The sequence below is a fragment of the Phacochoerus africanus genome, chromosome 1 (assembly GCF_016906955.1).
Source record: "Phacochoerus africanus isolate WHEZ1 chromosome 1, ROS_Pafr_v1, whole genome shotgun sequence".
In the NCBI taxonomy this organism is placed as follows: domain Eukaryota; kingdom Metazoa; phylum Chordata; class Mammalia; order Artiodactyla; family Suidae; genus Phacochoerus; species Phacochoerus africanus.
Window position 1 is genome coordinate 74,362,212 of NC_062544.1, and position 25,275 is coordinate 74,387,486.

The 25,275-nt window shown below is 45.4% G+C and overlaps 1 protein-coding gene across 2 annotated transcripts in view; it reads left to right on the forward strand.

The window, feature by feature from the left end:
• MYO10 (myosin X) overlaps nucleotides 1-25,275 on the forward strand; it is a 240,395-nt gene that overhangs the window by 208,045 nt on the left and 7,075 nt on the right. For both annotated transcript variants that reach the window (XM_047767779.1, XM_047767788.1), the window contains 13 exons: nucleotides 651-1,517; nucleotides 2,397-2,520; nucleotides 6,902-7,145; nucleotides 9,581-9,676; nucleotides 13,869-13,962; nucleotides 14,989-15,044; nucleotides 16,948-17,090; nucleotides 17,353-17,547; nucleotides 18,559-18,716; nucleotides 21,075-21,198; nucleotides 22,177-22,474; nucleotides 23,496-23,703; nucleotides 24,763-24,899. In XM_047767779.1, the coding sequence (XP_047623735.1) occupies nucleotides 651-1,517; nucleotides 2,397-2,520; nucleotides 6,902-7,145; nucleotides 9,581-9,676; nucleotides 13,869-13,962; nucleotides 14,989-15,044; nucleotides 16,948-17,090; nucleotides 17,353-17,547; nucleotides 18,559-18,716; nucleotides 21,075-21,198; nucleotides 22,177-22,474; nucleotides 23,496-23,703; nucleotides 24,763-24,899 (2,744 nt within the window). The remainder of the gene's footprint in view (nucleotides 1-650; nucleotides 1,518-2,396; nucleotides 2,521-6,901; nucleotides 7,146-9,580; nucleotides 9,677-13,868; nucleotides 13,963-14,988; nucleotides 15,045-16,947; nucleotides 17,091-17,352; nucleotides 17,548-18,558; nucleotides 18,717-21,074; nucleotides 21,199-22,176; nucleotides 22,475-23,495; nucleotides 23,704-24,762; nucleotides 24,900-25,275) is intronic.

The following is a 25,275-nucleotide window of genomic DNA, read 5'->3' on the forward strand; positions in this document are numbered from 1 at the left end:
CAGGAACTTCCATATGCCCTAAGAAGAAAATAAATAGGAAGGATAATGTTAGAGGAAATGTTGATGCTGCAGTTTCTAACCCATTATACTCGAGTGAGAATGTGCGAATGTTTAAGGTTTTAGAATGAGAATGTGCGAATGTTTAAGGTTTTAGAGTGAACCATGACAGCATAAATTCTTGACACCAGTATAACCATCATATTAGTTTGCTCAAGCTGCTAGAACATAAGACCACTGCCCGGGTGGATTAAACAGCAGAAATTGGTTGTCCACAATTCCAGAGGCTAGAAGTCTGGGGTTGGTGTCTTCTGAAGTCTCTCCTTAGCTTGCAGAGTCTTGCTGTGTCCTCATGTGCTTCCCGGTGTTCCTGTGTGTGTGTGCGTCACAATCCCCTCTTTTAAGGACACCTGTCAGAGTGGGTTAGAGCCTAGGCTTACGGCCTCATGGTAATGTCATCACCTCTTTAAAGGCCCCATCTCCAAATCCAGAGGCATGGATTCTGAGGGTACTGGAGGTCAGGGCATCACGTGTTAGTTCAGAAGAGGGAAGGATGCCGTTCAGCCCACAGCAGCCGCATCTCATCACACAGGAGGGCTGCTGCTTGAATCTGTAGCACAGTTTCCTGACCGCTTCCTTCCGTTTGTGTCCAGGAGGAAGCAGCGAGGAAGCAGCGGGAGCTGGAGGCCTTGCAAGAGAGTCAGAGGGAGGCCGAGCTGAGCCGGGAGCTGGAGAAGCAGAAGGAGAACAAGCAGGTGGAAGAAATCCTGCGCCTGGAGAAGGAAATCGAGGACCTGCAACGCATGAAGGAGCGGCAGGAGCTATCCTTGACCGAGGCCTCCCTGCAGAAGCTGCAGCAGCTGCGGGACGAGGAGCTGCGGCGGCTGGAGGACGAGGCCTGCCGCGCGGCCCAGGAGTTCCTGGAGTCACTCAACTTTGACGAGATCGATGAGTGTGTCCGCAACATCGAGCGCTCGCTGTCAGTGGGCAGTGGGTTCGTGGACGAGCCAGGCGAGGGGGCCGAGGGCGCAAGTGGGGAGAAGCCCAGCTTCAACTTCAGCCAGCCCTACCCGGAGGAGGAAGTGGATGAGGGCTTCGAGGCCGACGACGACGCCTTCAAGGACTCGCCCAACCCCAGCGAGCACGGCCACTCGGACCAGCGCACAAGTGGCATCCGGACCAGCGACGAGTCCTCAGAGGAGGACCCCTATATGAACGACACAGTGGTGCCCACCAGCCCCAGTGCCGACAGCACCGTGCTGCTGGCCCCCTCGGAGCTCAGCTCCTCTGGCGGGGACGCCACCTACTGCCTGCCCCAGACCCCCGGGGGCCCACCCTCCGCGGATGGCGACTACGACTATGACCAGGATGACTATGAGGATGGGGCCATCACCTCTGGCAGCAGCGTGACCTTCTCCAACTCCTATGGCAGCCAGTGGTCCCCAGACTACCGGTGCTCTGTGGGCACCTACAACAGCTCGGGTGCCTACCGCTTCAGCTCCGAGGGGGCCCAGTCCTCAGTGAGTAACCACTGTCCCCCGGGGGCCCAGGCTTGCCCTCACTGGTGGTGTGGACATCGTCTGTCACCCACACCCCTGTTGCACCCTCCCCTGGATGAAGAGGTCCCCTGAGGAACAGGCCAGGATTCCAGAGTCAGGCGCTTAGAAATGGTCTTGAACCCCTTTCTCTAGTCACATTAGTAAATGGAACTTGAGGCCTGGGGTTGGGTGAACACAAAACCCAGGACTGCATTTTACCCAAAGCCTAGTAAGAACCCTGGCATTTTCAGTGGAATCTTTGGCTGTGTCCGTCCTGGCTTTGCAGCACATTGGGAAATGAGACCCGCCCTGAACCAGAGCCAGACTTGCCAGACATTGGAGAACTTTCCTGACAGTGGTTTCACCGTCCCGTGGGCCATTATATATTGTTGTCGTTTTAAGGGAGGAAACTTTAAGGGCTCTTTCCAGCTTCTGGGTTCATTTATAGTTTACTTTTATTTCTTCCTATTGACCATGCATAAAATACTCCTGTGACTTTCTAAGACTCAGAGATATTTTTAGCCCCGTAAGTTAAAGGAAATTAACTCTTTGCTGGTTTAATTAAAACTATAAACTTAAACAGCAGCATTCTTAGGATACACAGCCTTGGGATTAAAGTATGTCTCATGTAGCAAGTCCGCTGTTATGTAGCAAGTCTGCTGACCGTCTGACAGCAAAAGTCAGTATTTTGGAATTTTGAGTTCTTTTGATGACCACCTTCCATTTGTAATGTGATGCATCAGCCTGTTGCTGCTGTGTCCGTTGTTTTTATTTTTTCCGTGTTGATCCGTGCTGGGCATTTCCGTTGCTTGTTTCCTGTCCTTTTTGCTCACCCTTGGCACTCTCTCTCTCCTTGTCCAGTTTGAAGATAGTGAAGAAGACTTTGACTCTCGGTTCGATACAGACGATGAGCTGTCTTACCGCCGGGACTCTGTGTACAGCTGTGTCACGCTGCCATACTTCCATAGTTTCCTGTACATGAAAGGTATGACCTGCAGCTGCCCCAGTGCATGGGGGAGGGGGTGAGTGACAGGAAACCGAGGCTGATGGAGGGAGGTTCGGAAAGTCACTGTGTAGACCCCTCACTTGGTATTAGGTCCTGTTAGTGGATGGAGAATGCCATGGTGGTGTGACCTGATGGGACCAGGCAGCGCATTGCCTTGACTTGCTTGGCGCATTTTTGGTCCCTTCATCTCTACTGCCTCTCTGTCTCATATCTGTGCTCTCTCTCTTCCTTCCTGCATCTTTTCCTCTTGCTCTCTTTCTCACACACACACGGACACACCTGTGTGTTGGTGCTGGGGCTGGTCCAAAAATGCTGAAATTGCATTTTCCCTCCTGCAAGACCGTTGAGGGCTATTTTATGAATGGGAAAGTAAAGATCTGAGAGGGGGCCCTCCCTGGCTTAAACTGCCTACATCCCCTGCTGTCTGTCCATGCCGGTGATGAGAATTTTAATTGGATTTTTTCATTGCTGTTGAACTTTGTACTGTATTGAACCTTAGTACTTGGGGACTTTGAAGCACATTCCTTCTGGAATAGACGTAGTCAGCACCTGGTACCCATGCCTTATTTATTTATTTATTTATCTATCTATCTATTTATTTATGGCCGTGCTTGCGGCATACAGAAGTTCCCGGGCCAGGGATCGAATCCACACCATAGCAGTGACAACACCGAATCCTTAATCCAATGAGCCACCAGGGAACTCCAGCCAATGCCTCATTCATGTTCTGGACCTTCACTTCCAAGTCAGTGATAGGGGTCATGGGAAGCTGTATTCATCACCAGGTTTTGGTAGGCATTTTACATGGGTCATCAAAAGAGGTGAATCATCTGATTTCCTCACACGGCCTTAGACTGGATGGGGAGAAAGAGTCTGAAGCTTGGGGATGAGGCAGATATAATAAGAACCATCACCCATCAGTGGTTCACATTTTAATGTTTTCTCTGACCCTTTTCTTGACTTTCTTTTCTACTGCCATCTTTCTTCATTCCCTTTTTCTTCTTGTTGCATGAAAAATTCTTTATTCTGGAAGTTCCCATGTGGCTCAGATGTAATGACCTTGGCTAGTATCCATGAGGATGCAGGTTCAATCCCTGGCCTCGATCAGTAGGTTAAGGATCCAGTGTTGACATGAGCTGTGATGTAGGTCAAAGACGAGGCTTGGATCTGACCTACCTGTGTCTGTGGTGTAGGCCAGCAGCTGCAGCAGCTGTAGCTCCAATTCAACCCCTAGCCTGGGAACTTCCATGTGCCACAGGTGCAGCCCAAGGAAAAAAAAAGAAAAACTCTTTATTGTGTGTTCCCTTTCCCTGTTCTTTTGTTCTTTGCCTTTGCTTCTCTCTTATTGACATATTTACCTTATTCATATCTCTTTTGTCCTCCTCAGTATTTTTTCTGTTGATTTATGTCTTTTCCTTTTCATTTGGTTTCTTTTTCTTCTTTTCCTTCTTCAACATCTGTCTAGCCAGACATCAGTCATTTGCTTTTCAAAATTCTGCTGCTCTCAGCTTCAGATCCCTAAGGTGCTCATGGAAACTCCTTCAGGTTCGTTGGGGGATCTTCCTGTTGGCCAAAGTCATTGATTGATAGACATCCTTATAGAGCGTTGGAATGAAAAAGATTGAGAAATTCAGAGTTCCCATTGTGTATCAGCAGGTTAAGGATCTGACATAGTCTCTGTGAGATGCCGGTTCAGTCCCTGGCCTTCCTCAGTGGGTTAAGGATCTGACATGGCCACAAGCTACAGAGTAGGTTGTAGATGCAGCTCGGATCTGGTGTGGCCATGGCTTGTGGCATAGGCCTGCAGCTGTAGTTCCAATTCACCCCCTAGCCCGGGAACTTCTATATGCTGCTGGTGTGCCAAGAAGAAAAAAAGGAAAAGATCGAGAAAGTCTAACCAAATAGTCAAGTGTTCATTGGTTGAAGGAAAGAAAGTAATCTCAAATCAGAAAATAGTAATCCAATAAGTATCTAATCATAGCACTTTAAGATTTTCTCATGCATTTCTCAGAATAAATACAAGCTTTTTATTATTCATATATTTTCCTCTCCCTTTCGTGACTCTAACTGCCTAAATTAGTATAAAAATTCCCGGTCAATCACTCTTTTTTAATGTATGGTGTTAATTTATTATAATTGTCTGATTAAAACAAATAGGACTAAGGAAAAGTAAAGATACACTGAAAGTATTAAAATTGCAAGATTAAAGCATTAAAAGCTCAAGAAAGTAAGTAAGCAAGTGAATTTTTTTACAAACTCATCTCTTAAACACATTGTGTAAATGTATCCCCATCTAATCTCTGATACATTTTCATTTAATGTTTAGTAAAGCTTTAAAGTTGTGACCAAAAGTTTCAAAGAAACCAGTGATAAGGAAAATCTAATCACCAGATTATATTTGGTAAGCATAAATGAGTTCACATCAGCCTAATAGCCTCCTAAAGGTATTTACAATCAGAAAACAAAAGCATTGATCAAATTCTCTGTATGAAATATGAACAGAGTACCCAGAATTAGAGAGGAAGGGGTGAAAGTGATTGCCATCAATAATATAACAGTAGCAGAGTGACTGAGAGTAGTGGTGAGGGCTGTTGGAATCTCTGCCTTTGAAACAGCTCTGAAGAGCCTTTATCTTTTAAAGACGATAAGATAATAGGATAACTTTGTATTACACTCTTCTCTTGGCTTGTTTGGAGAAACCTAGATTAAAGCCACAAATCAAGAAAGGGGGAAAAAATGTCTCCTTCTGGAAGTCCCTTGGCAGGTTTGCTGTTTGTTAGGAAACCACTCTGGAGCGTGGCAAGATCACAGAGGCTTCTCTGCCAGGTGAGCAGGAAGTGCTGTAGATATGAGAAAGGGCAGGCGTCTGTAGGAGTCAATTAAGCAAGTGCACTTTGCACTGCGAACAGAGACCAGCCTTGTCTTTGCCTCTTTTGTTCCCCTGTGAAGTTTAGATATATGATCATTGAAAAAAATTAACCTGAGAAAGTGTTTTAAATGTACTTCTAATACTCACTTTCAAAATCCATGTTTAAATGTCCTTTATTGTTAGGACTAGCTGATCAAAAAACATAATTTGTGGGCATTTGATGATTATTGAAGTAGTGTTTGTTCTTCAGTGGGTTTGTTAAAAAACAGATTTTTGAATCAAAGTGGTAAGGTATCACTCTTGAACATTCTTGGGGAATCTAAAATCCTGAAATAAAATTGTCCTGCTAAATAGAAAAGTATTAAGTATATATATTTAACCACACTTGCGGCCTGCAGAAGTTCCCAGGCCAGGGACTGAACCCAAGCCACAGCTGTGACCTGAACCACAGCAGTGAAAACACGGGATCCTTAACCACTAGTCTACCAGGAAACTCTAGAAATGTTTTTATGTTGTAAAACATCTGTATATCCTTGTCTAATTTTTCTCAACCAAAAGTTTTCCACTAAATATATTACAGCTGAATTCTCATTTTTTATGGCGTTCAGCTAAGAGTCTTACTTTGTTTCATAATCAAATTTTTTTTTTTTTTTTTTTTAATGGCTGCAGCCACAGCATATGGAGGTTCCCAGGCCAGGGATTGAATCCGAGCCACAGCTTTGACCTGCACCACAGTTATAGCAACACTGGATCTTTTAACCTACTGTGCAGGGCTTGGAATCAAACTGATGCCTCCAGAGTAACCCAAGCCACTGCAGTCAGATTCTTAACCCACTGTGCCGCAGCGGGAACTCCTCGTGTTCTAAATTTTATACCTTATACAGATCAATCTAATTCAGATGATGACGATAATGCTTTTCTTTGAAAAGGGTTTTATTGGAAAAACCCACATTTTATTTCTCTGTGTAAGTTAGAGTTGATTACTGAAGTCTGGAGTGAGTCACTGATAAATTTTGTTTCTTACATTGACTAAAAAGGGACAACATATATAAACTTAGACATATTTTAAGCTAATTTCCTCTCCTTGAGATCCTGGGGACCTAAGTAAGCCTGCACTTGGAAATGGTCCCCCGTTCCTCCCCCTATGGCATCTGGGTTGAGTCCACTAAATAAATTACAACAATGGATTGGTGCCTGGGTCCTTGACTGGTCTTGCTGTTAGCTCCTCGCTATAATTTCTTAGCTAAGTGAGGAGGAACTGCTTTGGAAATAGGGAAGGGCTCTTGTGTAATCTAACCAAGCCCCTGTGATGCCTGTCTAGAGCTTTTCGGGCACAAGCCAGCAGTACAGCATCGTCACTGGGGAACAACTGAAGGCGGGTCACTTGGGGCAAGGTTAAGGATGGGTTGAACCCTAAGACCTTCTGATCTTAGCATCCCATTTGACGGACTTTTCTCCACCCCCCCCCCAAACCCAATCCTGGGGGCACAGGTGGCCTCATGAACTCCTGGAAACGCCGCTGGTGTGTCCTCAAGGACGAAACCTTCCTGTGGTTCCGTTCCAAGCAGGAAGCCCTCAAGCAAGGCTGGCTACACAAGAAGGGCGGCGGCTCCTCCACACTGTCCAGGAGGAACTGGAAGAGGCGCTGGTTTGTCCTCCGCCAGGCCAAGCTGATGTACTTCGAGAATGACAGCGAGGAGAAGCTCAAGGGCACCGTGGAGGTCCGCACGGCCAAGTATGTTGCTGATCCCTGGCTGGGGCTTGGACTGTCAGTTCTGTTCCTGCCTGCAAGCTGTTGGGGGCAAGTTCTCCTAAGCAGTAGATGTTTGGAGGTGTCCATTGGGTCCTCTTCATTCCCTTCAGTAGATGGAATCATGAGGAAGCCAGGGAGATAAGCCTTCACTGTGAATTTTCACCTTTTTTTTTTTTTTTTGGCCATCCGGTGGCATACGGAGTTTCAGGGCCAGGGATCCGATCCAAGCTTCAGTTGCGACCTAAGCCATAGCTGCGGCAATGCCAGATCCTTAACCCACTGTGCCCAGCCAGGGATCAAACCTGTGTCCCAGGGCTCCCGACACCACCAATCTCATTGTGCCACAGCGGGAACTCTGAAAATTCACTTTTGTTGTTAAGTCAGACACAGCTCTGGTTTGTAAGATGCTAGTTGGACTGTAACAAGCTCATTGGAAATGTGATTGGCTGCACGTAGAATCCTGGCGTGGATATTGAGCCATTATTGGCAGAATGTCTTTTATGGGTCCACCTCTCCCTTCTAGTTCTTCCCCACATCCAGCTGGAGCCAACAGATGGCTAAATGGGGAGCAGCCAGCCAATCAGAGGTGTGTTTTGAAATGAATCATTTGACCTCCACCTTTTTTGGTTGTATTAGCGTCTTCCTACTCAGCAATGAGAAAAACAGAGCTGCTGTGTGAACCCAACACCCCTCCTTTTTCTGCCACATTTTTTTTGGCCACCCCCACAGCACACAGAAGTTCTGGGGCCCAGGATCAAACCCACGCCACAACAGTGGCAACGCTGGATCTTAACCCGCTGAGCCACCAGAGACATCCCTCCTGCCACCTTCTTCTAGAACTGAAGAGGGCCTATTATTTTTATTAAAAACTAAAGTTTTCAGAAAATGTTGGGAACGTAGGGGCAGCTGGTTTTCATGGGTAACTTGTTACTAAGCACACCATCTCCACTCAAACAGCAACCATACGTATTTAGAAAACGGGTAAAAACAAGCTTTGAGAGACTGCGTTAACCCCTGAAGTCATGCGACCTAAAGATGACATAATGCTTCCTCCTCAGGCAGCATCAGAAATTTTAGAAAATGACTCGTCAGTGGAGTTCCCGTTGTGCCCAGTGGAAATGAATCCAACTAGAAACCATGAGGTTGCAGGTTTGATCCCTGGCCTCACTCGGTGGGTTAAGGATCCCGCGTTGCCGTGAGCTGTAGTGTAGGTTGTAGACGAGGCTCAGATACGGCGTTGCTGTGGCTCTGACATAGGCTGGCAGCTACAGCTCCAATTAGACCCCTAGCCTGGGAACCTCCATATGCTGCAGGTGCAGTCCTAAAAAAGACAAAAAACAAAAAATAAAAATTAAAAAAAAAAAAGAAAATGACTTGTCAAAAAGTGGAGAGTTAAAGCAGGGGAGGAAAGGCTTATATGCATTTAATTTTAAGGACAAATAGTGAAATGCAGGCAGCAGTGTATCGGACTTATCGAGGCTGCCCCTTTGGGGATTTTTGGGAGCCCATGTTCCGTAGTGAGATGAGTTCGTGGGAACTTGGATCTGAGTCCTACAAGTTTTCACACCTTGGCGCAGCTCTGTGTCCCCCAGGATATTTCCCCTAGCCCTCCAGACCCTGATGGTCCCACTTCACCCAGTAGGAGGGCATCCACAAGGGCCAGGAGGCTGAGAGCATCCAGGGGGTGGATCTCATCGTGTAAATCTGATGTCTGTCTCTTCTACAGCTCCCTCAGTTCTGTAAGCCTGTTTTCTAGGTGTTCTATGAAAATTGCTGCTTGTGTTTTACCCTGATCTTGTTCTCCTCACCCACTGAGTTTAAACCTCCAGTGTTGTTTAGAGTGTTAAGATGAGCTCAAGATGGAATTGAGATTCAGAAACCCCAATCCTGTTTTTCACTCCAGACCCCCTAATGGAAATTAATGTCCCCATCTCAGGTCAAGTCAGAGGTGTCAGCTGAGGCCTTGAACCTTGATGGAAAGCTGTGATGAACTAGGGGGAAAGCTCAGGCCAGACTGGGCTCTGTTGTGGGGGCCTTTCCTTTGTAGAGCAGTTGATTGGGGCGGTGGGGTGGGGGAGAGGAATGTGCACGCAGAGTGGGGGCTGCACTCTAGGGCCTGGCCTGGGGGGGCCAGTGGAAGAAGCGGGGCCCCTTCCTAGAGAAGTCAATGATACACAACCCACACAAGGCACCCACACCTAGTAGCCCTCCCTCTCTGCAGCGGAGTGGAGCCTGGCTCCCCCTAGAGGCCACAAGGGTCTCCATCCTGTCTAGAAGCCAAAAATCAAGGCTAAAGTATCAGTATCTGATTTTTCAGTTACAGTTTCTAACTCAGTCATTCGTTTCACAAAATTTCTTTTCTCGTTCATTAAGAATTCTGTCCCTGACGTGTGGTTGGTGCCCCTGTTCCTTTGCAGAGAGATCATTGATAACACCAGCAAAGAGAATGGGATCGACATCATCATGGCCGATAGGACCTTCCACCTGATCGCCGAATCCCCGGAAGACGCCAGGTGAGCTCTGGTGCTGTCACTTTGGTCGTAACCACATCCTCACTCCCCTGCTGGCCTGGGCATCGCACAAATCACTGTTGAGCCTGCCAGCTCTGAAAAGATTTTAGTCAAAGTATTCCTGTCATGGCTCAGCGGTTCACGAACCTGACTTGTATCCATGAGGACACGGGTTTGATCCCTGGCCTCACTCAGTGGGTTAGGGATCTGGCTTTGCTGTGAGCTGTGATATAGGTTGCAGATGCGGCTTGGATCCCATGTTGCTGTGGTTGTGGCGTAGGCCGGCAGCTATGGCTCTGGTTCGACCCCTAACCTGGGAACCTCCATATGCCTTGGGTGCAGCCCTTAAAAAAAAAAAAAAAGATTTTAGTTGATTTTCTAGTTGGGTTTTTCTGTTAGAATGGTTGAAAAACTGAAAGTCAGAAAAGATGGATGTACTTGTCTCCTGGGAACTCTCTTACCAGAAAAATGTGTCTGCTACAGCGGGCACATGGATTTCCAACTTCAGTGCCACTGGACAGACTCCTTGTTATTTCCACTCAGGCCTTTGTCACTAGCAGCATATGCTGTTACACGCAGCTGAAAGCTGCCCTCTGGAAGCTTCTGAGCTGTGAAGGAGAGCAGCTTCTGTGTGTTGAAAAGTCGAAAAAGCAGAAACGTTAACCACTAGCTATTTACATAAGCACTAGTGCTGAGGCATCGGGAGGGTGCTTAAGGCCGGGATGCTGAAGAACTCCGTCGGCTCAAAGAGATAGTTAACACGAGGGAACTTATTATATTTCAGGCAGTTTTTTTTTTTTCCTTTTTCAGCCCCATCCATGGCATAAAATATCAAGTTTCTGTATTACCCTTTTTTTATTTTTTTAACCAAACCCGTGGCATATGAAAGTTCCTGGGCCACGGATCGAATCCAATCCCCAGCTGCTACCCACACCACACCTGCAGCAACACCACATCCTTAACCCACTGAACCAGAGCAGGAGCTTCCAGGCAGTATTCTAAAATGCTTCACCTATATTAACTCATTTAATTCTCATACAGCCCTCCAGGGCGCGGTGTTGTTACTGTTTGCTAATTTTACAGAGGCGGAGACTGAGGTGCAGAGAAAAGGTGGCATTCTCTGTAAAGCAGTGCAGGGTCACTTCTTTCCAACCGAGGCAGAAACCTTGTTAAAGAGCCTAGATTTTTTTTTTTTTTTTGGTCTTTTTAGGGCCGCACCTGCAGCATATGGAGGTTCCCAGGTTAGGGGTTGAATCAAAGCTGTAGCCATTGGGTTACACCACAGCCACAGCAACACCAGATCCTTAACCCACTGAGCGAGGCTAGGGATTGAATCTGCATCCTCATGGATACTAGTCAGATTCATTTCTGCTGAGCCGTGACTCCAAGGAGCTAAGGTTTTTGACTGACCTCAGAGGGTGGTGGTTTGCCTCATGGACTGGGCCAAGTCATCTGACTTTTCTGGACCTTGGTTTCCATCATGGTGCTGAGATGTGGCAGAAAATGAAGAACTGTTGTCGGTTCCTCAGCCTGACATCACAGGGTCACACAGTGGAGCATCTCTCTTGTCTCTTCCTGCTGCTTTGTGATTGTAGGGTCACATTGGAAGTGCCTGTCATCCACCCTGAGCAACACCAGTGAATCCCTTCTAATTTATGAGGGGGCATCCTTCAACCTGTGGTCTTTATTTTCCAGCCCAGAAATCACTAGAATCTTCTGGCCAGTTCTCAGGGCTCTTATGACCCTTTGCCCTTAGAATGTCTCTGTGGGTACTATACCAAGGTAGCAGCACGAAAGGCAAAGAAAATCATTCTTCCCATGGGAAATAACTAAAACCCTGCTTGGATCCATAAATTATGACACAAACTGGAAAAACAAGCAGACCTGGAATTAGAGCCCCATCATTCCGTCTGGGACGCTCAGAGACCACGTGTGGTTTTCTGTGGTCCAGGGAATATGCCCAGAGCTCTTCAGCTGAATTATAGGCCCAGCATTTGGCAGCTGTCCTGTCTGGTTTGTGCCATAATGAACCTGCTAAATTTAACATTTGGAATATTTTAGCCAAGGACTTTTTGCCCTGACCAGTAGAACACATTTTTAAAATTTCCCTTTCAGATTCCAGGTTGTACTTGATTTAGGAGGAGAGATTTGTAAGTTTAAAGGGGTCACCTGTACAGATGGAAAGCGTAGCAAATTTTGTGTGTGTGTCTGCTCCCATGTGGCCTGCATTTTGAATGGATGTATTGTTCAGTGTTTGATTGGAGATATTTTTGAGCTTGAAAAAAGCAATGACTGAAGTCTTGTGTTTGGGTTAACCAGAATCAAAGAACAAATTCATATTAAGATGTTGCTATTGGTCTCCTTCAAAGTCTATATATCCTGAGTATTTTCAAGCTCTTGGTTACATCTTTTTCCTTCAAGAATCACAGGAGATAGATTTTAGTGCCTTGCTTTGCCTTGCTGTAAACAACTTACATGACTTACGTAATGTAGGTGTGAATTTTTTACTTAAATATCCATTGTATACTCAGTACTTTTTCCTCTGCCTTAGTTATAGGAGTGTGTGTGTGTGTGTACATATGTACACAATATGTGTCTCATCAGTCCCCTACAGGAGGAGGAGGTACTAGCATCTCTTTCACATTCGGTACCTCTCATGTGTAGTTATTGGGGTTTTTTTTGTTTGTTTGTTTGTTTTGTCTTTTGTCTTTTTAGGGCCGCACCTGCGGCATATGGAGGTTCCCAGGCTAGGGGTCTAATCAGAGCTGTTCCACCAGCCTCCGCCAGAGCCACAGCAATGCCAGATCTGAGCTGTGTCTGAGACCTACACCACAGCTCACGACAACGCCGGATCCTTAACCCACTGAGAGAGGCCAGGGATCCAACCTGCAACCTCATGGTTCCTAGTTGGATTTGTTTCTGATGCTCCACCATAGGAGCTCCCTCACATGTAGTTGTGTAATAAATGTTGGATGGATGGACAGATGGATGGGCTGACTGACAGATGGATGGATATTCATGATCATTTTCCCTAAGCATGTATTGTTTCTAGCTGCATCATGACTTTTGTTCTCCGTAACTTTTCTGGAGTGGACATGTTTTCCCTTGTTATCTGATTGTGATGAGGCTAGAAATATGAAAAAAACATTTGAAATAAAGATAGAAGAGTTCTCTGTTCAAAATAATTTCTACTTCAGGCAGTTGTTTTCTCTTTCCAGCTCTCCTCTGGTTTTAGTCGCTTAAGTAGAAATCCTATCAGGTAGCCCACCCTGGAAGTGAGTAGAGAAAATAGATCTTAAGTGGCCATCCTCAGTTGATGCTCTTATATTATTGGCCTTTTTACCTTGGAATTTACTTCTGAAAACTGAGAAGGCACTTGAATGTTCCCTAGACTATAAATGATACCTTCAGTAAAGATCCTTTTTTGGGTTTTGTTTTTAGCTATGCCCGTGGCATGCTGAAGTTCCTAGGCCAGGGATCGAACCCAAACCACAGCAGTGACAGTGCCAAATCTTAAGGACTAGGCCACCAGGGAGCTCCAGTAAAGATCCTTGATCTAAGTGTTTTGGATAGAACTGATGATTTCATTTTTTGGTTTTTTGGTTTTTATTTTTTTTGTCTTTTTAGAGCCACACCTGCAACATATGGAAATTCCCAGGCTAGCAGTTGAATCTGAGCTGCGGCTGCCAGCCTACACCACAGCCACAGCAACACAGGATCTGAGCCACATCTGTGATCTACTCCATAGCTTCTACTCCATAGCTTACAGTAACACTGGATCCCCAACCCACTGAGCGAGGCCAGGGACCTAACCTTACTCCTCACGGATACTAGTCCAGTTCATTACTGCTGAGCTACAATAGAACTCCAGGATTTCATTTTTTGCTGCTAATTTTCCTGGGAACCATTATCATCATCGTGAAATGCCTCTAACAGTCTTTGAGGGCCAGAGGAAAGCGTCTTCTATTGACCCAACAACTGCATCAGATGCTACTTAGAGGTATCTGGGCTGTTTTTTCCGACCTTGCTCCTGGTAGTACAAAACCCTTGTCTCCCCAGGAGGAGTAGGCAAAGGAAAAGCCAGGTTGCTCAGAGGGGATGTCACCTTCCCAGAGGATGTGCAGAAGAGCGTCACTGTTTCCGCAAATGCAGAGCTTGGCCTCCACTTAACAGTCACTCTCTTCTCCCCCCACAGCCAGTGGTTCAGCGTGCTGAGTCAAGTCCACGCATCCACGGACCAGGAGATTCGGGAGATGCATGATGAACAGGCCAACCCTCAGAACGCTGTGGTGCGTGAGCCTCCAGGGGCTGGGGTGTGCTGCCGGAGGCCGAGAAACGGGGAATTTCTAGACAGTCTGTCTTCCTTCCTTCCCTCCTTCCTCCCTCCCTCCCTTCCTTCCTTCCTTTTTTGGGCTACACCCGCGGCACATAGAGGTTCCCGGACTAGGGGTCCAAGCAGAGCTGTAGTCTCCAGCCACAGCAACACAGGATCTGAGCCACACCTTCACAGCAACGTAGGATCTGAGCCCCGCGTCTTCGACCTACACCACAGCTCATGGCAATGCTGGATCCTCAACCCACTGAGCGAGGCCAGGGATCAAACTGTGTCCTCATGGATGCTAGTCGGGTTCGTTAACCACTGAGCCAGGACAGGAACTCCTAGACAGTCTTTATTTAAATAAATAATAGCTTAATAATTAAAAAGAGAAATAGGAACCTTTTGGTTAAAAATCGTGCAGAAAAACAGAGTAAATTACGCAAGAGTATAAATAGACATAGATTACAATTCTCCCACCTCAAACCATTAAAAGGACCCCCCAAACTCCCAATTTTGATGAAATCGTGGAAGCCCATTACATATTTCTTCAGAGGATTTAGTGAATTCTGAATCATATTCTTTCTGTCATCACTCTGTCCTAGGCACACAGACACAGCCACAGCCACAAAATCAAATTTCAGAAATAGTTTGATTTTATTTCCTAAGTATAAAATTTAATGCTAGACCTTAGGATAAATCAGAATATTTGTACAATTGAAAGAAGTTTTATACCCTTGATGAAAGTATTTTAAGAACAAGACAGAAAGATGAGTTGGTACTTTATTTAATGAATGGACAGTAGCTTTTGCCCTGTCTAGAGGCTGTCTGTACTAAATGAAGGGGGCGATTTCCTTAGATAACTATTATTTTGCAGTTAACATAAAAAGAAGGAGGCTTTTTTGTTTGCCCGTTTAGAGAGTCAGCCAAGGATGTTATCATTGCTGTGCACTGTACTGGGATGGTTCTCTCAGTTTTTCTCTTTTTCACCCCTTTCCAGGGCACTTTGGATGTGGGGCTGATTGATTCCGTGTGTGCCTCCGACAGCCCTGATAGGTGAGCTCGGATGTGACTCGTAACAAAAGTGACTGCTAATTACCTGCAGGCGCCCACAGGCTGTTTGCTCTGGGCTGGGTGCTTCCACCTGGTCAGCCCCAGCAATCCAGAGACTTCCTTCTTTGTACCGTTTGACCTCATGCAAAAGTCTTCCTCTCTGGGCACCTTTGGGGTGGCAGGGCAAACCACAGAAACCTAACTTAGTCATCCAAGGACAAACTCGGGATTCAAAGAGGAAGAAAATGCCTGTATCCGTCATCAGGGTGGGTGTAGGTTCCCTTTCTAAAATTGAATAATGAATTTGAAATGGGTATCAATGGCAGTTTATACAGGACATAATAAGTTAAACCACAAACATGTATTTTCCTTCACACACCTTATCTGTGCCTTTAAAGTGTCATGTTTTTGGTTTTATCTTTTGAAGGCAGATCATCTTCAGAGATGGTCTCAGGAGTCTTTGTACCCAGTGACCTTCACCTTTATCTTCTCTCTTTTGTTTCGCCGCTTAGGAGTCCTCAGTATGAATCAAAATTGACTTCTGCCTTCAATAACATTGCCTTAGAGAATGAACAAAAATGTATTCAAACTGACAAGGACAAGTAGCCTCTCATGGGCTGAATGAGATTTCTGGAGTGTCTGTCACCCCACCATTGACCAGGTTCTTCTGAAGCATAGGTTCTTTATTTCTAGTAGTTACATGCACCTTTCTTATTCCTGGCTCAGGAACTGTGAACATGCATGTGTTGTTCAGTCATCAGAGCCCAGATTCTTAATCTGACAGTCAAGTTCCTGTGTCTCTTTTTCTGAAACCCCTTCACTCTGGCAGGCTGGCCCTATGAACATCCCTTCCCAGGCTTTTCTCTCTTCCTCAAATGTCCCCCTTTTCCCTTGCCAACCGTGGCAAAACCTTGTTCTTTTTAAGGAGCACCTGTCTGTCCCTACTCCAGCCCTGTCACTCTTCCTGTTCTTTGAACTCTTGCAGCACTTAACCTCAGAGAACATGTGAAAACTTGCAAGACTCTATTCTATTTAGAATAGATAAGCAATGAGCGGCTACTATATAGCCCAGGGAGTGATATCCACTCTTTTGGGATAGCATATGATGGAAGATAATATGAGAAAAAGAATGTATGTGTATGTATGACTGGATCACTTTGCCATACAGCAGAAACTGGCACAGCATTGTAAATCAGCTCTAATTTTAAAAAATTAATAGAATAAAATATGAAAACTTGCAAGAAGTTGGTGAGTCACTAGCTTCAGTGATTAAGAGTTAGTGTGGACAGGAGCCTGTGAGAGGCTCCAAGCATTGCCAGATGAAAAGAGATGCAGGAGAAAGTAAGTTTCCATTATTATAGTATCCCTGCCTGGGAAATGCCCCCTTGTCAGATTGCTTTGAATATGTGGACCCAGTTGGCTCTCTGAACCAGGCATAATCAAGGGTCTAAAATGTTCCACTTACACCTATTTACTGACCTTCTATTGCTAGTGTCTGACATTTCATTACCAACCCACAGAAATATTATCCAAGGCCATACCCAGAGGCAGGAAGAAATTTACTTTGGAGAGGCATCAAAAAAAAAAAAACCTTCCCCCTGCGGTCACCTTATTTAGCCTTCCCGGAACAGTTTCATCTGGAAAATTTTGCATGAAGAAATGTTTTCCCTTCCAGGACCTTCAGAATGTGTTGCTCCTCCAAGTTTAAAGGTTAATGAGGCATAAAATAAACCTGCAGAAATGAGCAAGGTTTGCCTTAACATGAAATACAAATAGCACTGCCATTTTTATCGCCCCATGACCCGTATGCCAGGAAAAAGGCATTCAATTCAATCTTGGTTCAAACGGAGGTTGACGATTGCAGTGGAGCTAAGAGCTTTTGCTTCCTTTTCACCCCACCACCCAGACCCAATTCATTTGTGATCATTACGGCCAATCGGGTGCTTCACTGCAACGCGGACACACCGGAGGAGATGCACCACTGGATAACGCTGCTGCAGAGATCCAAGGGGGACACCAGAGTGGAGGGCCAGGAATTCATAGTGAGAGGTGACAGCCACTTGTGCCCTTTTTTGCTTATCGAGCCCTCTTTTTCTTTACGTGGCTATCTGCCGCGTTTCCATCTTGAACCCCTTCTCTGAGTAATTTTTACTCTCGAAGTTGTTTTAAAAAATCATCAAGAAACAGTGGGGTCCATTTCTAACAACTCCATAAAAACACGACCCATCTGGAAGCTCTGCGCACATTTTTACTTGGTTGGGGGCTGTTTCTCATGATGGTTTGGAATTTACACTTCCGTCTTTCTTTCCAGGGTGGTTGCACAAAGAAGTAAAAAACAGTCCGAAGATGTCTTCCCTGAAACTGAAGAAGCGGTGGTTTGTGCTCACCCATAACTCCTTGGATTACTATAAGAGCTCAGAGAAGAATGCGCTGAAATTGGGTACCCTGGTCCTTAACAGCCTCTGTTCAGTGGTCCCTCCAGATGAGAAGATTTTCAAAGAGACAGGTGAGGGGTACTAGCACTGGCCTGAAACAGGGCCTGTCCAGTCAGGGGGGGTCTGGGTGTGCTCAGAGCAAAGGACAGTCCCACCTAGGGTCTGTACCTTCTTTGCCCCAAAGTTTTTTTTTTTTTTCCTGGCTTATCTTCTGAGGCCGTTCATGGCTGGCTCCGTGAACCATAGTAAACCATATTGAAGAGGTCCTGATTTATGGAGTTGCCAGAAGATTCTTTTGAGGGCAGTGAAGTGCAAACAAAGGTTTTCCTGCAGGAAGCCTTGTTTTTCTATGCTTGTGTTTTTGCCTTTCTCACCATTGTCCCCCGAGAGTCACAATGAGCCTAAAAATGGTAAATCCTGACTGTCAGTGAATATAATCTAGTAGAAAAAAAAAAGTGGGTCACGTCAGCTTTCTTTTTTTTCCTTTTGTCATTATGTTTCTAGATTGTTTTGATTTTTTTTTGCTGCCAGTTGTGATTTTATGCTTTTTTAAATATAGTTACTCCATTCAAAAAAAAAAAAAAAAGGCACGTATTGTTTCATGTGATCACTCCATTCCACGTTCAGCTGGTTTCTGAACACGTGAATTGCTCACTTTGCATGAACAGTTTCTTTTGAAGGGAGAATCTTAGGGGATAAAAGAGGAGCAATAGGGAGGGAGAAAGATCAGAGGGAAGAATTTTCACTCTGCTTCCAGAGCCTTGAGCAGGACTTTAGCTTATGTCTGTTCCTTCTTTTAGAGCAGATGATACTGCTGTGTGTTTTATCCCAGGCTTAAAATTTTAATGTTTATCTTGCCCTTTCAATTGTGAACTACATGTGTCTTTGGGTACCCAGTACAGCACAAGGCATGTGGGGGAAGTCAGCAGGTCACTATTGAATTGTGTAATAAAGGGGCTCAGGTGGAGATGACAGGGGCGCTAGATTTCTGGGACCACAGGACGGTGATGACACCCTGTTCCCCAAGGTTAACACTGGCACGTGTGTGTGTGTGTGTGTGTGTGTGTGTGTTGCTCTCACAGGCTACTGGAACATCACTGTGTATGGTCGTAAGCACTGTTATCGGCTCTACACCAAGCTGCTCAACGAGGCCACCAGGTGGTCCAGCGCCATTCAAAATGTGACCGACACCAAGGCCCCTATCGACACCCCCACCCAGCAGCTGATTCAAGATATCAAGGTGAGAGGGGGAGCCCTGGCATGGTTCACGGTAGCCCACAGATTCTCACCCTTGGCACAGTAGGGCATCAGCATAGTCGAATACATTTTCATTCTATAATCAAAGGTAATTCTGGGTTAATTTTGTGTTTGTGTATCCTGGCTTTTGAAAATCTAAATGCCAGGCCACGGGTGAAATGTTAAGATAAAAACATCTTGTCTCTGGCGAGGGCCTCTGGGGCAAACCCAGGTATTGGGCTGTGTAAGTAGAGGGACAGCACTCTATAGTTTGGGGTGTAGGGCTCCCTGATCACAGGGACATGGTGTGTCACAGGTTCCTCTTGAGCCCAGGTTGGAGACCGTCTAGGAGTAACACAGTAATTCTGCTTTTACCGTATGCTTCTGAGACCACACACATGGATTCACTAAGAGCCCAGATGGGTCTAGAAAACTTGGGAGGCTTATCAGATGCCTCTGAACTTAAAGAAGTTCCCAGCTCTCTGGACCAACATTGATCTTGTTAAATTATAATGGTCTGATTATAAAGACTGTTTGCTCTGAGTGTCCGTTGAATGAATGAATGAGCAAACAAGTGATTCGGTGGCAGCCATAAACAAGGATCACCACACATTTCCCAGGAGTGGAAACAGAGACGTGGAGTATTCTGGCTGCATTGTTCACATAGCTGGCCAGCCCCTGGTGCAGACCCAGGTCAAAGAGATTATTTTTACGCTGTTCCTCCAGGTTATTCATGTAGGCAGGTTCCCTGTATAAAGGAAAACTGCTGGAGCAATAACAGAAAAGATGCCAGAATGATAGTGAGGCGAGTCTTTACTGATGAGCATCAAAAAAAAAAAAAAAAAAAAAATAGATCAGATCCAGGAGACAAACTGCACTTTTGTAAAGGTGGGAGAGGGTCTAACAGGTCCGTAGTATATTATTACCAAAGTCACATGTCAGCCTCTTGATTCCAAAGTGATATGTTTTCTGAGTATTTGGAGCTGAGTTCCTACAAGGTAGTCAGTTAACCTACAAACTGCAGAGTTGTCCAGGGAACCCAGGGCGCTTGAATCTAATGGTGTCATTTCTAGTCTTAAAAAAAATAATTTTCGAGGCTTTCTTGTGAGAGAGAAGAGGGAAAAAAACCCATTATCAACTGAACTTTCTCTTCAAAGCCATATCTTATCTGCCCTTATATGTACTAATTCACTGGAAATCAGAGGTTAAAAGAGTAAATAGACTTTTTAGAGATGAAGCAACTCTTCTAAGAAATGAGACAAACTGCCCTAATCAAGTCGATACCAATTTTTTTCAAGTAACTAAAACATTATTTTTTTCTTGATTTTTCAACTGGGTGTTATTGAAAAAGTTTCATAGTAGAGGAGTTCCCATTGTGGCTCAGCAGGTTAAGGACCTGACATAGTGTCCATGAGGATGGAGGTTCAATCCCTGGCCTGGCTCAGTGGGTTAAGGATCCTGGTGTTGCCACAGGCTATGATGTGAGTTGCAGACATGGCTCAGATCACACGTTGCTGTGGTGTAGGCTGGTATTCTCCCTCTAGCCTGGGAACTTCCATATGCCACAGGTGAGGCTATAAAAAAGAAAGAAAGAAAAAGTTTGGTAGTGGAAATGAAATTACCATGATAGAATGATTCATTGCCTTTCCTCCAACTTTTCTGTTTGTTTCAATTTCTAAAAGTACCTTTGGCTTTTTCAGATCCCAAATTAATGTTTCAGGAACATAAATACATGATGAAATTCTCTGAAAGGAGCTCTTAAATGTCAGGAGTGAGAAAGGAGACTCAGGAAAGAACAGTCTCACTGATAACTTACTGATGTGTCATTTTCAGGTGGAAGACTCAAAAGACTAATGAGAGAACTAGCAAAATGTATTTTTAAATGGATTAAAGATAACATACATTGGGGAAATAACAATTAAAAATTAATTTTTATGTATACATGTATGTGTAACTTGGTCCCCATGCTGTACAGTGGAAAAAAAATTTCAAAAAAGAAAAGATAACATGATTTGGCCAAATAATTTATGCCTAAATAATTAGTAAGGGAAGTTTAAATTAATTTTTTAAGTATATATAATCTTCAGCGGGAAGATCTTTAAATAACCTGGGGAAATATATGCAAATGAAAGAAAGAATGAGCGAGGTAAGAAAAACATGTGTGATTTGCCTTTAGCCGTATCTGTGGGTACCTGGTGCATGAGGTGTTTCCTGGTGGATTCCCACCACCTCAGGCTGGAGGTGCTTTGTGGCTTGTGAAACGCACTGGCGCACAGGAGAATACAAGTGGCTTTGTTCTTTTGTGTACCTGTTTCTTACAACGAACCCGCGGGCTTTCTCTAACGGCTCCATTATCCTCCAGGAGAACTGCCTGAACTCCGACGTGGTGGAGCAGATTTACAAGCGGAACCCCATCCTGCGCCACACCCACCACCCCCTGCACTCCCCGCTCCTGCCGCTGCCCTACGGGGACATCAATCTTAACTGTGAGTCGACCGGGACGCTGGCGTGGGTGCCCTGTTAACTCTTTAGCTCTGCTGTATTAGCGTTGGTTGGTTGTAGCGATGCCAGGATTGTTGTGTAAAGGATAGACTAGGATTAACATACGCACACTACTACATACCAAATAGGTACCAACCTGGACCTACTGCAGAGCACAGGGAACTCTACTCAGTATTTTATAATAACCTGTAAGGGAAAAAACATCTGGAAAAGAGTGTATTACTTATACGTTCTATTCTATATTATATAATTGTTATATAATATTAAATATATATACATATTACTATATAAAATATATACTGTTTGATATATATTTTAGGAATATATTGTATATATTGTATATTATATTAAAGAATATATATACATTACTGAATCACTGTGTACTACACCTGAAACTAAACAATATTACAAATCAGGTATACTTCACTTCAAAAAAAAATGCCAGCGAGAGTTCCCATCACGGCTCAGTGGAGATGAATCTGAATACTATCCATGAGGTCGCAGGTTTGATCCCTGACCTTGCTCAGTGGGTCAAGGATCCGGCATTGCCATGAGCTGTAGTGTAGGCTGGCGGCTGCAGCTCTGATTGGACCCCTAGCCTGGGAACCTCCATATGCTGCGCGGGTATGGCCCTGAAAAGACAGAATAAATAAATAAAATTTAATTTAAAAATTTTTTAAATTTTTTAAAATGCCAGCACTCCCCATGAGCTCAAAGTAGCCCTAATATACTAGAGAACCAGATCCTAAACAGTTGTCTTTTATTCCAAATGTGGAACCCGTTTTGCAACAGACCTGCTTTCAAGTAAGCATTTTGCCTGGTAAAATAGTTCCCTTACTTGCCCACCTCTGTTTAGAACTGCATGCTGAAATAGGTCTGGTCCTCATTCCTTCCTCTTGTCAGCTGCTCACAGGTTCCTTCTCTGAACTCTGTGTGACTTGTGTCTGTCTTGCTTTTCCTAGTGCTCAAAGACAAAGGCTATACAACACTTCAGGATGAAGCCATCAAGATATTCAACTCCCTGCAGCAGCTGGAGTCCATGTCTGACCCCGTTCCCATCATCCAGGGCATTCTGCAGACGGGGCACGACCTCCGGCCATTGCGGGACGAGCTGTACTGCCAGCTCATTAAACAGACCAACAAAGTGCCCCACCCAGGCAGTGTGGGCAACCTGTGCAGCTGGCAAATTCTCACCTGCCTGAGCTGCACCTTCCTACCCAGCCGGAGTATCCTCAAGTACCTCAAGTTCCACCTGAGAAGGTGCGGGGGTTGGGGAAGAGAGCAGCTCATATGGGGGTGGATGGGTGGAGGGAGCAGCAGGCACCTGGTGTGGCCCGGGTCACCTGGGCAGCTAGCTAGTGGGAAGAGGGGTGGCAGACATCCTCTCTAAGCCACACAGGCCTGTTCTAGGAACCAGATCACTTCACATGTAGTGTCCCTATGTGTAGGACATTGGAACCATTGAATTACTACTCTCTATAAACTGGGTGGGTGGGGGGCTTATTTGTCCCATATCAAACCGATGATTCAGATAGAAACATCTGGGGAGTTCCCGTCATGGCTCAGTGGTTAACTAATCCAACTAGGAGCCATGAGGTTGCAGGTACGATCCCTGGCCTCGCTCAGTGGATTAAGGATTCAGCGTTGCTGTGAGCTGTGGTGTAAGTTGCAGATGCAGCTCGGATCCCACGTTGCTGTGGCTGTGGTGTAGGCCGGCAGCTATAGCTCTGATTAGACCCCTAGCCTGGGAACCTCCATAGCCACAGGTGCGGCCCTAGAAAAAGCAAAAAAAAAAAAAAAAAAGAAGAAGAAGACCACAGATAGAAACATCTGATTCAGATTCTGATTAACTATAGGAAAATAATTTTTCTCTGACACTATGAGGCTCGTGGCTCTTGTAGCTGGGAGCACGGGTTGCTCCCAGACTTGAGCTCCCTTGGTCTTTGGGATGGTTTTTCTTTCTTCATTTTTTTTCTGTTTTTTTCTTCCTTTCTTCCTACTTTCCTTCCTTCCACGCTTGCTTGCTGCCTTTCTTCCCTCCCTCCTGCCTTTTCTTTCTTCCTTTCTCTTTCTTTCCTTCTTTCTCTCTCTCCTTCCCTCCCTTCCTTTCTTGAAACTAAGCCCACACAGGACGAGCTCCAGAAGTGGCCGGCGTTGGCTCCGCCCACCCCTGAAGCCCACTCACCCCATTGGTCTGCAGCGCATGGAAGCCACCCAGCTCCATGTAGCCCACTGTCCTGTCCACAGTCTGGCAACTTAACGGCTCGTGTCTGTCTCCTAGGATACGGGAACAGTTTCCAGGAACCGAGATGGAAAAATACGCCCTCTTCATTTACGAATCTCTGAAGAAAACAAAATGCAGGGAGTTTGTGCCTTCCCGGGATGAAATAGAAGCCCTGATCCATAGACAGGAGATGACGTCCACGGTGCATTGCCACGGTGGGGGCTCCTGCAAGATCACCATCAACTCCCACACCACAGCTGGGGAGGTGAGGGAGACGCCGCCCTGCCTTTTTGCTTGAGGCCCAGGTGCCCACGTGCTTGCTTACGTCAGGAAAATTGTGTGGTTAGGTCAAGCCCTATGCAGAGTTGTGGTTTGCACAATGCAGTTGCTCAGTAAACAAAACATAATCCTGCTCATCTGAGAAACAGTTGAGGCGCTGCCTCAGATATGGCTGCTCTGACAAGGGTTTATCTATCACTTCTGCAGTAAAGTGTCTGCCACCCAAAGATCTATCTAGAACATTGGGTCAGGTGAACACATTTCTTTTTTTTTTTTTTTTTTTTGCTTTGTAGGGCTGTACTCGTGGCATATGGAGGTTCCCAGGCTAGGGGTCAAATCAGAGCTACATACATACACCACAGCTCACTGCAATGCCAGATTCTCAACCCACTGAGGGAGGCCAGGGATCGAAACTGAAACCTCATGGTTCCTAGTTGGATTTGTTTCCACTGTGCCATGACGGGAGTCCTTTCCTTTCTTTTTTCAAATTAAATTAGTATTATAAAGCCAATTGGCTGAAAGGAATAGTTCAATAAAACCCAGAAAATCTGGTATAGAGAAATATCAGTGTAAATCATTATTCATGAATTTATCGGACAAAAGGGCTTCAGTTTTCATGCTCTTTTCCTACTAACATGGGTCTGCAAGAAACTGGCCCAGCGTCTACTCCAACCAGTGGGCAAAATACCTTACATTCTTTTTGACAAGGAAGAGACATAGCTGATTTCAAGAGAACCAGGGAAAATAGCACTTTGGGGGTTTTTGGTTTGGTTGTTTTGGTTTGGTTTTTTTGGCTGCACCCATGGCATGCAGAAGTTCCCCGGCCAGGGATTGAACCTGTGCCACAGCAGTGACAATACCTGGTCTTAACCCTCTGCACCACCAGGAAACTCCTAAAATAGCACCTCTGAAATGCTGGGTAACCACACACGGCAGTGTTAGGAGGCTGCCTGGACCCTCATTTTTGTCCGCAGCTCCATCTGGGCTCTGACAAGGCGCTTTGTGAAACCCCAGCTTCAGAGGCTGAAGACCTCATGTTTTCCAGGTTGTGGAGAAGCTGATCCGAGGCCTGGCCATGGAGGACAGCAGAAACATGTTCGCGCTCTTTGAGTACAACGGACAGGTCGACAAAGCCATCGAAAGCCGTACCATCGTAGCGGATGTGTTGGCAAAGTTTGAAAAGTAAGTTCCTTCTACCAGAAATGTCAGCAGATCTGAGAAAAGAAATGTAGAGCAGGAAGGCTTGAACGTCTATTGAGTTTCGGCCTCAGTGTGCATCTCACCTTGTGTTGAAGCATATTTAATTTACACACAATCTCTGTTAGCCTGTTCCCCTTGGTTCCTAGATATATCAAGTCTCTTCCTCAAATATCGTTCACCCCATCATTGTTCCTCTGACCCATTCTCTCTCTCTGTCCCCTCGTGTACTCTTTATCTTGGAATTTTCTGATTCTTAGATTTTACTTGTCATTCGCTTTGAAGCCAGGCAAGTAGGTAGAAGCCAATTTATTAATTCTTCAAACCCCATTTTTTATCTCTTGGCCCTACAACATTCAGA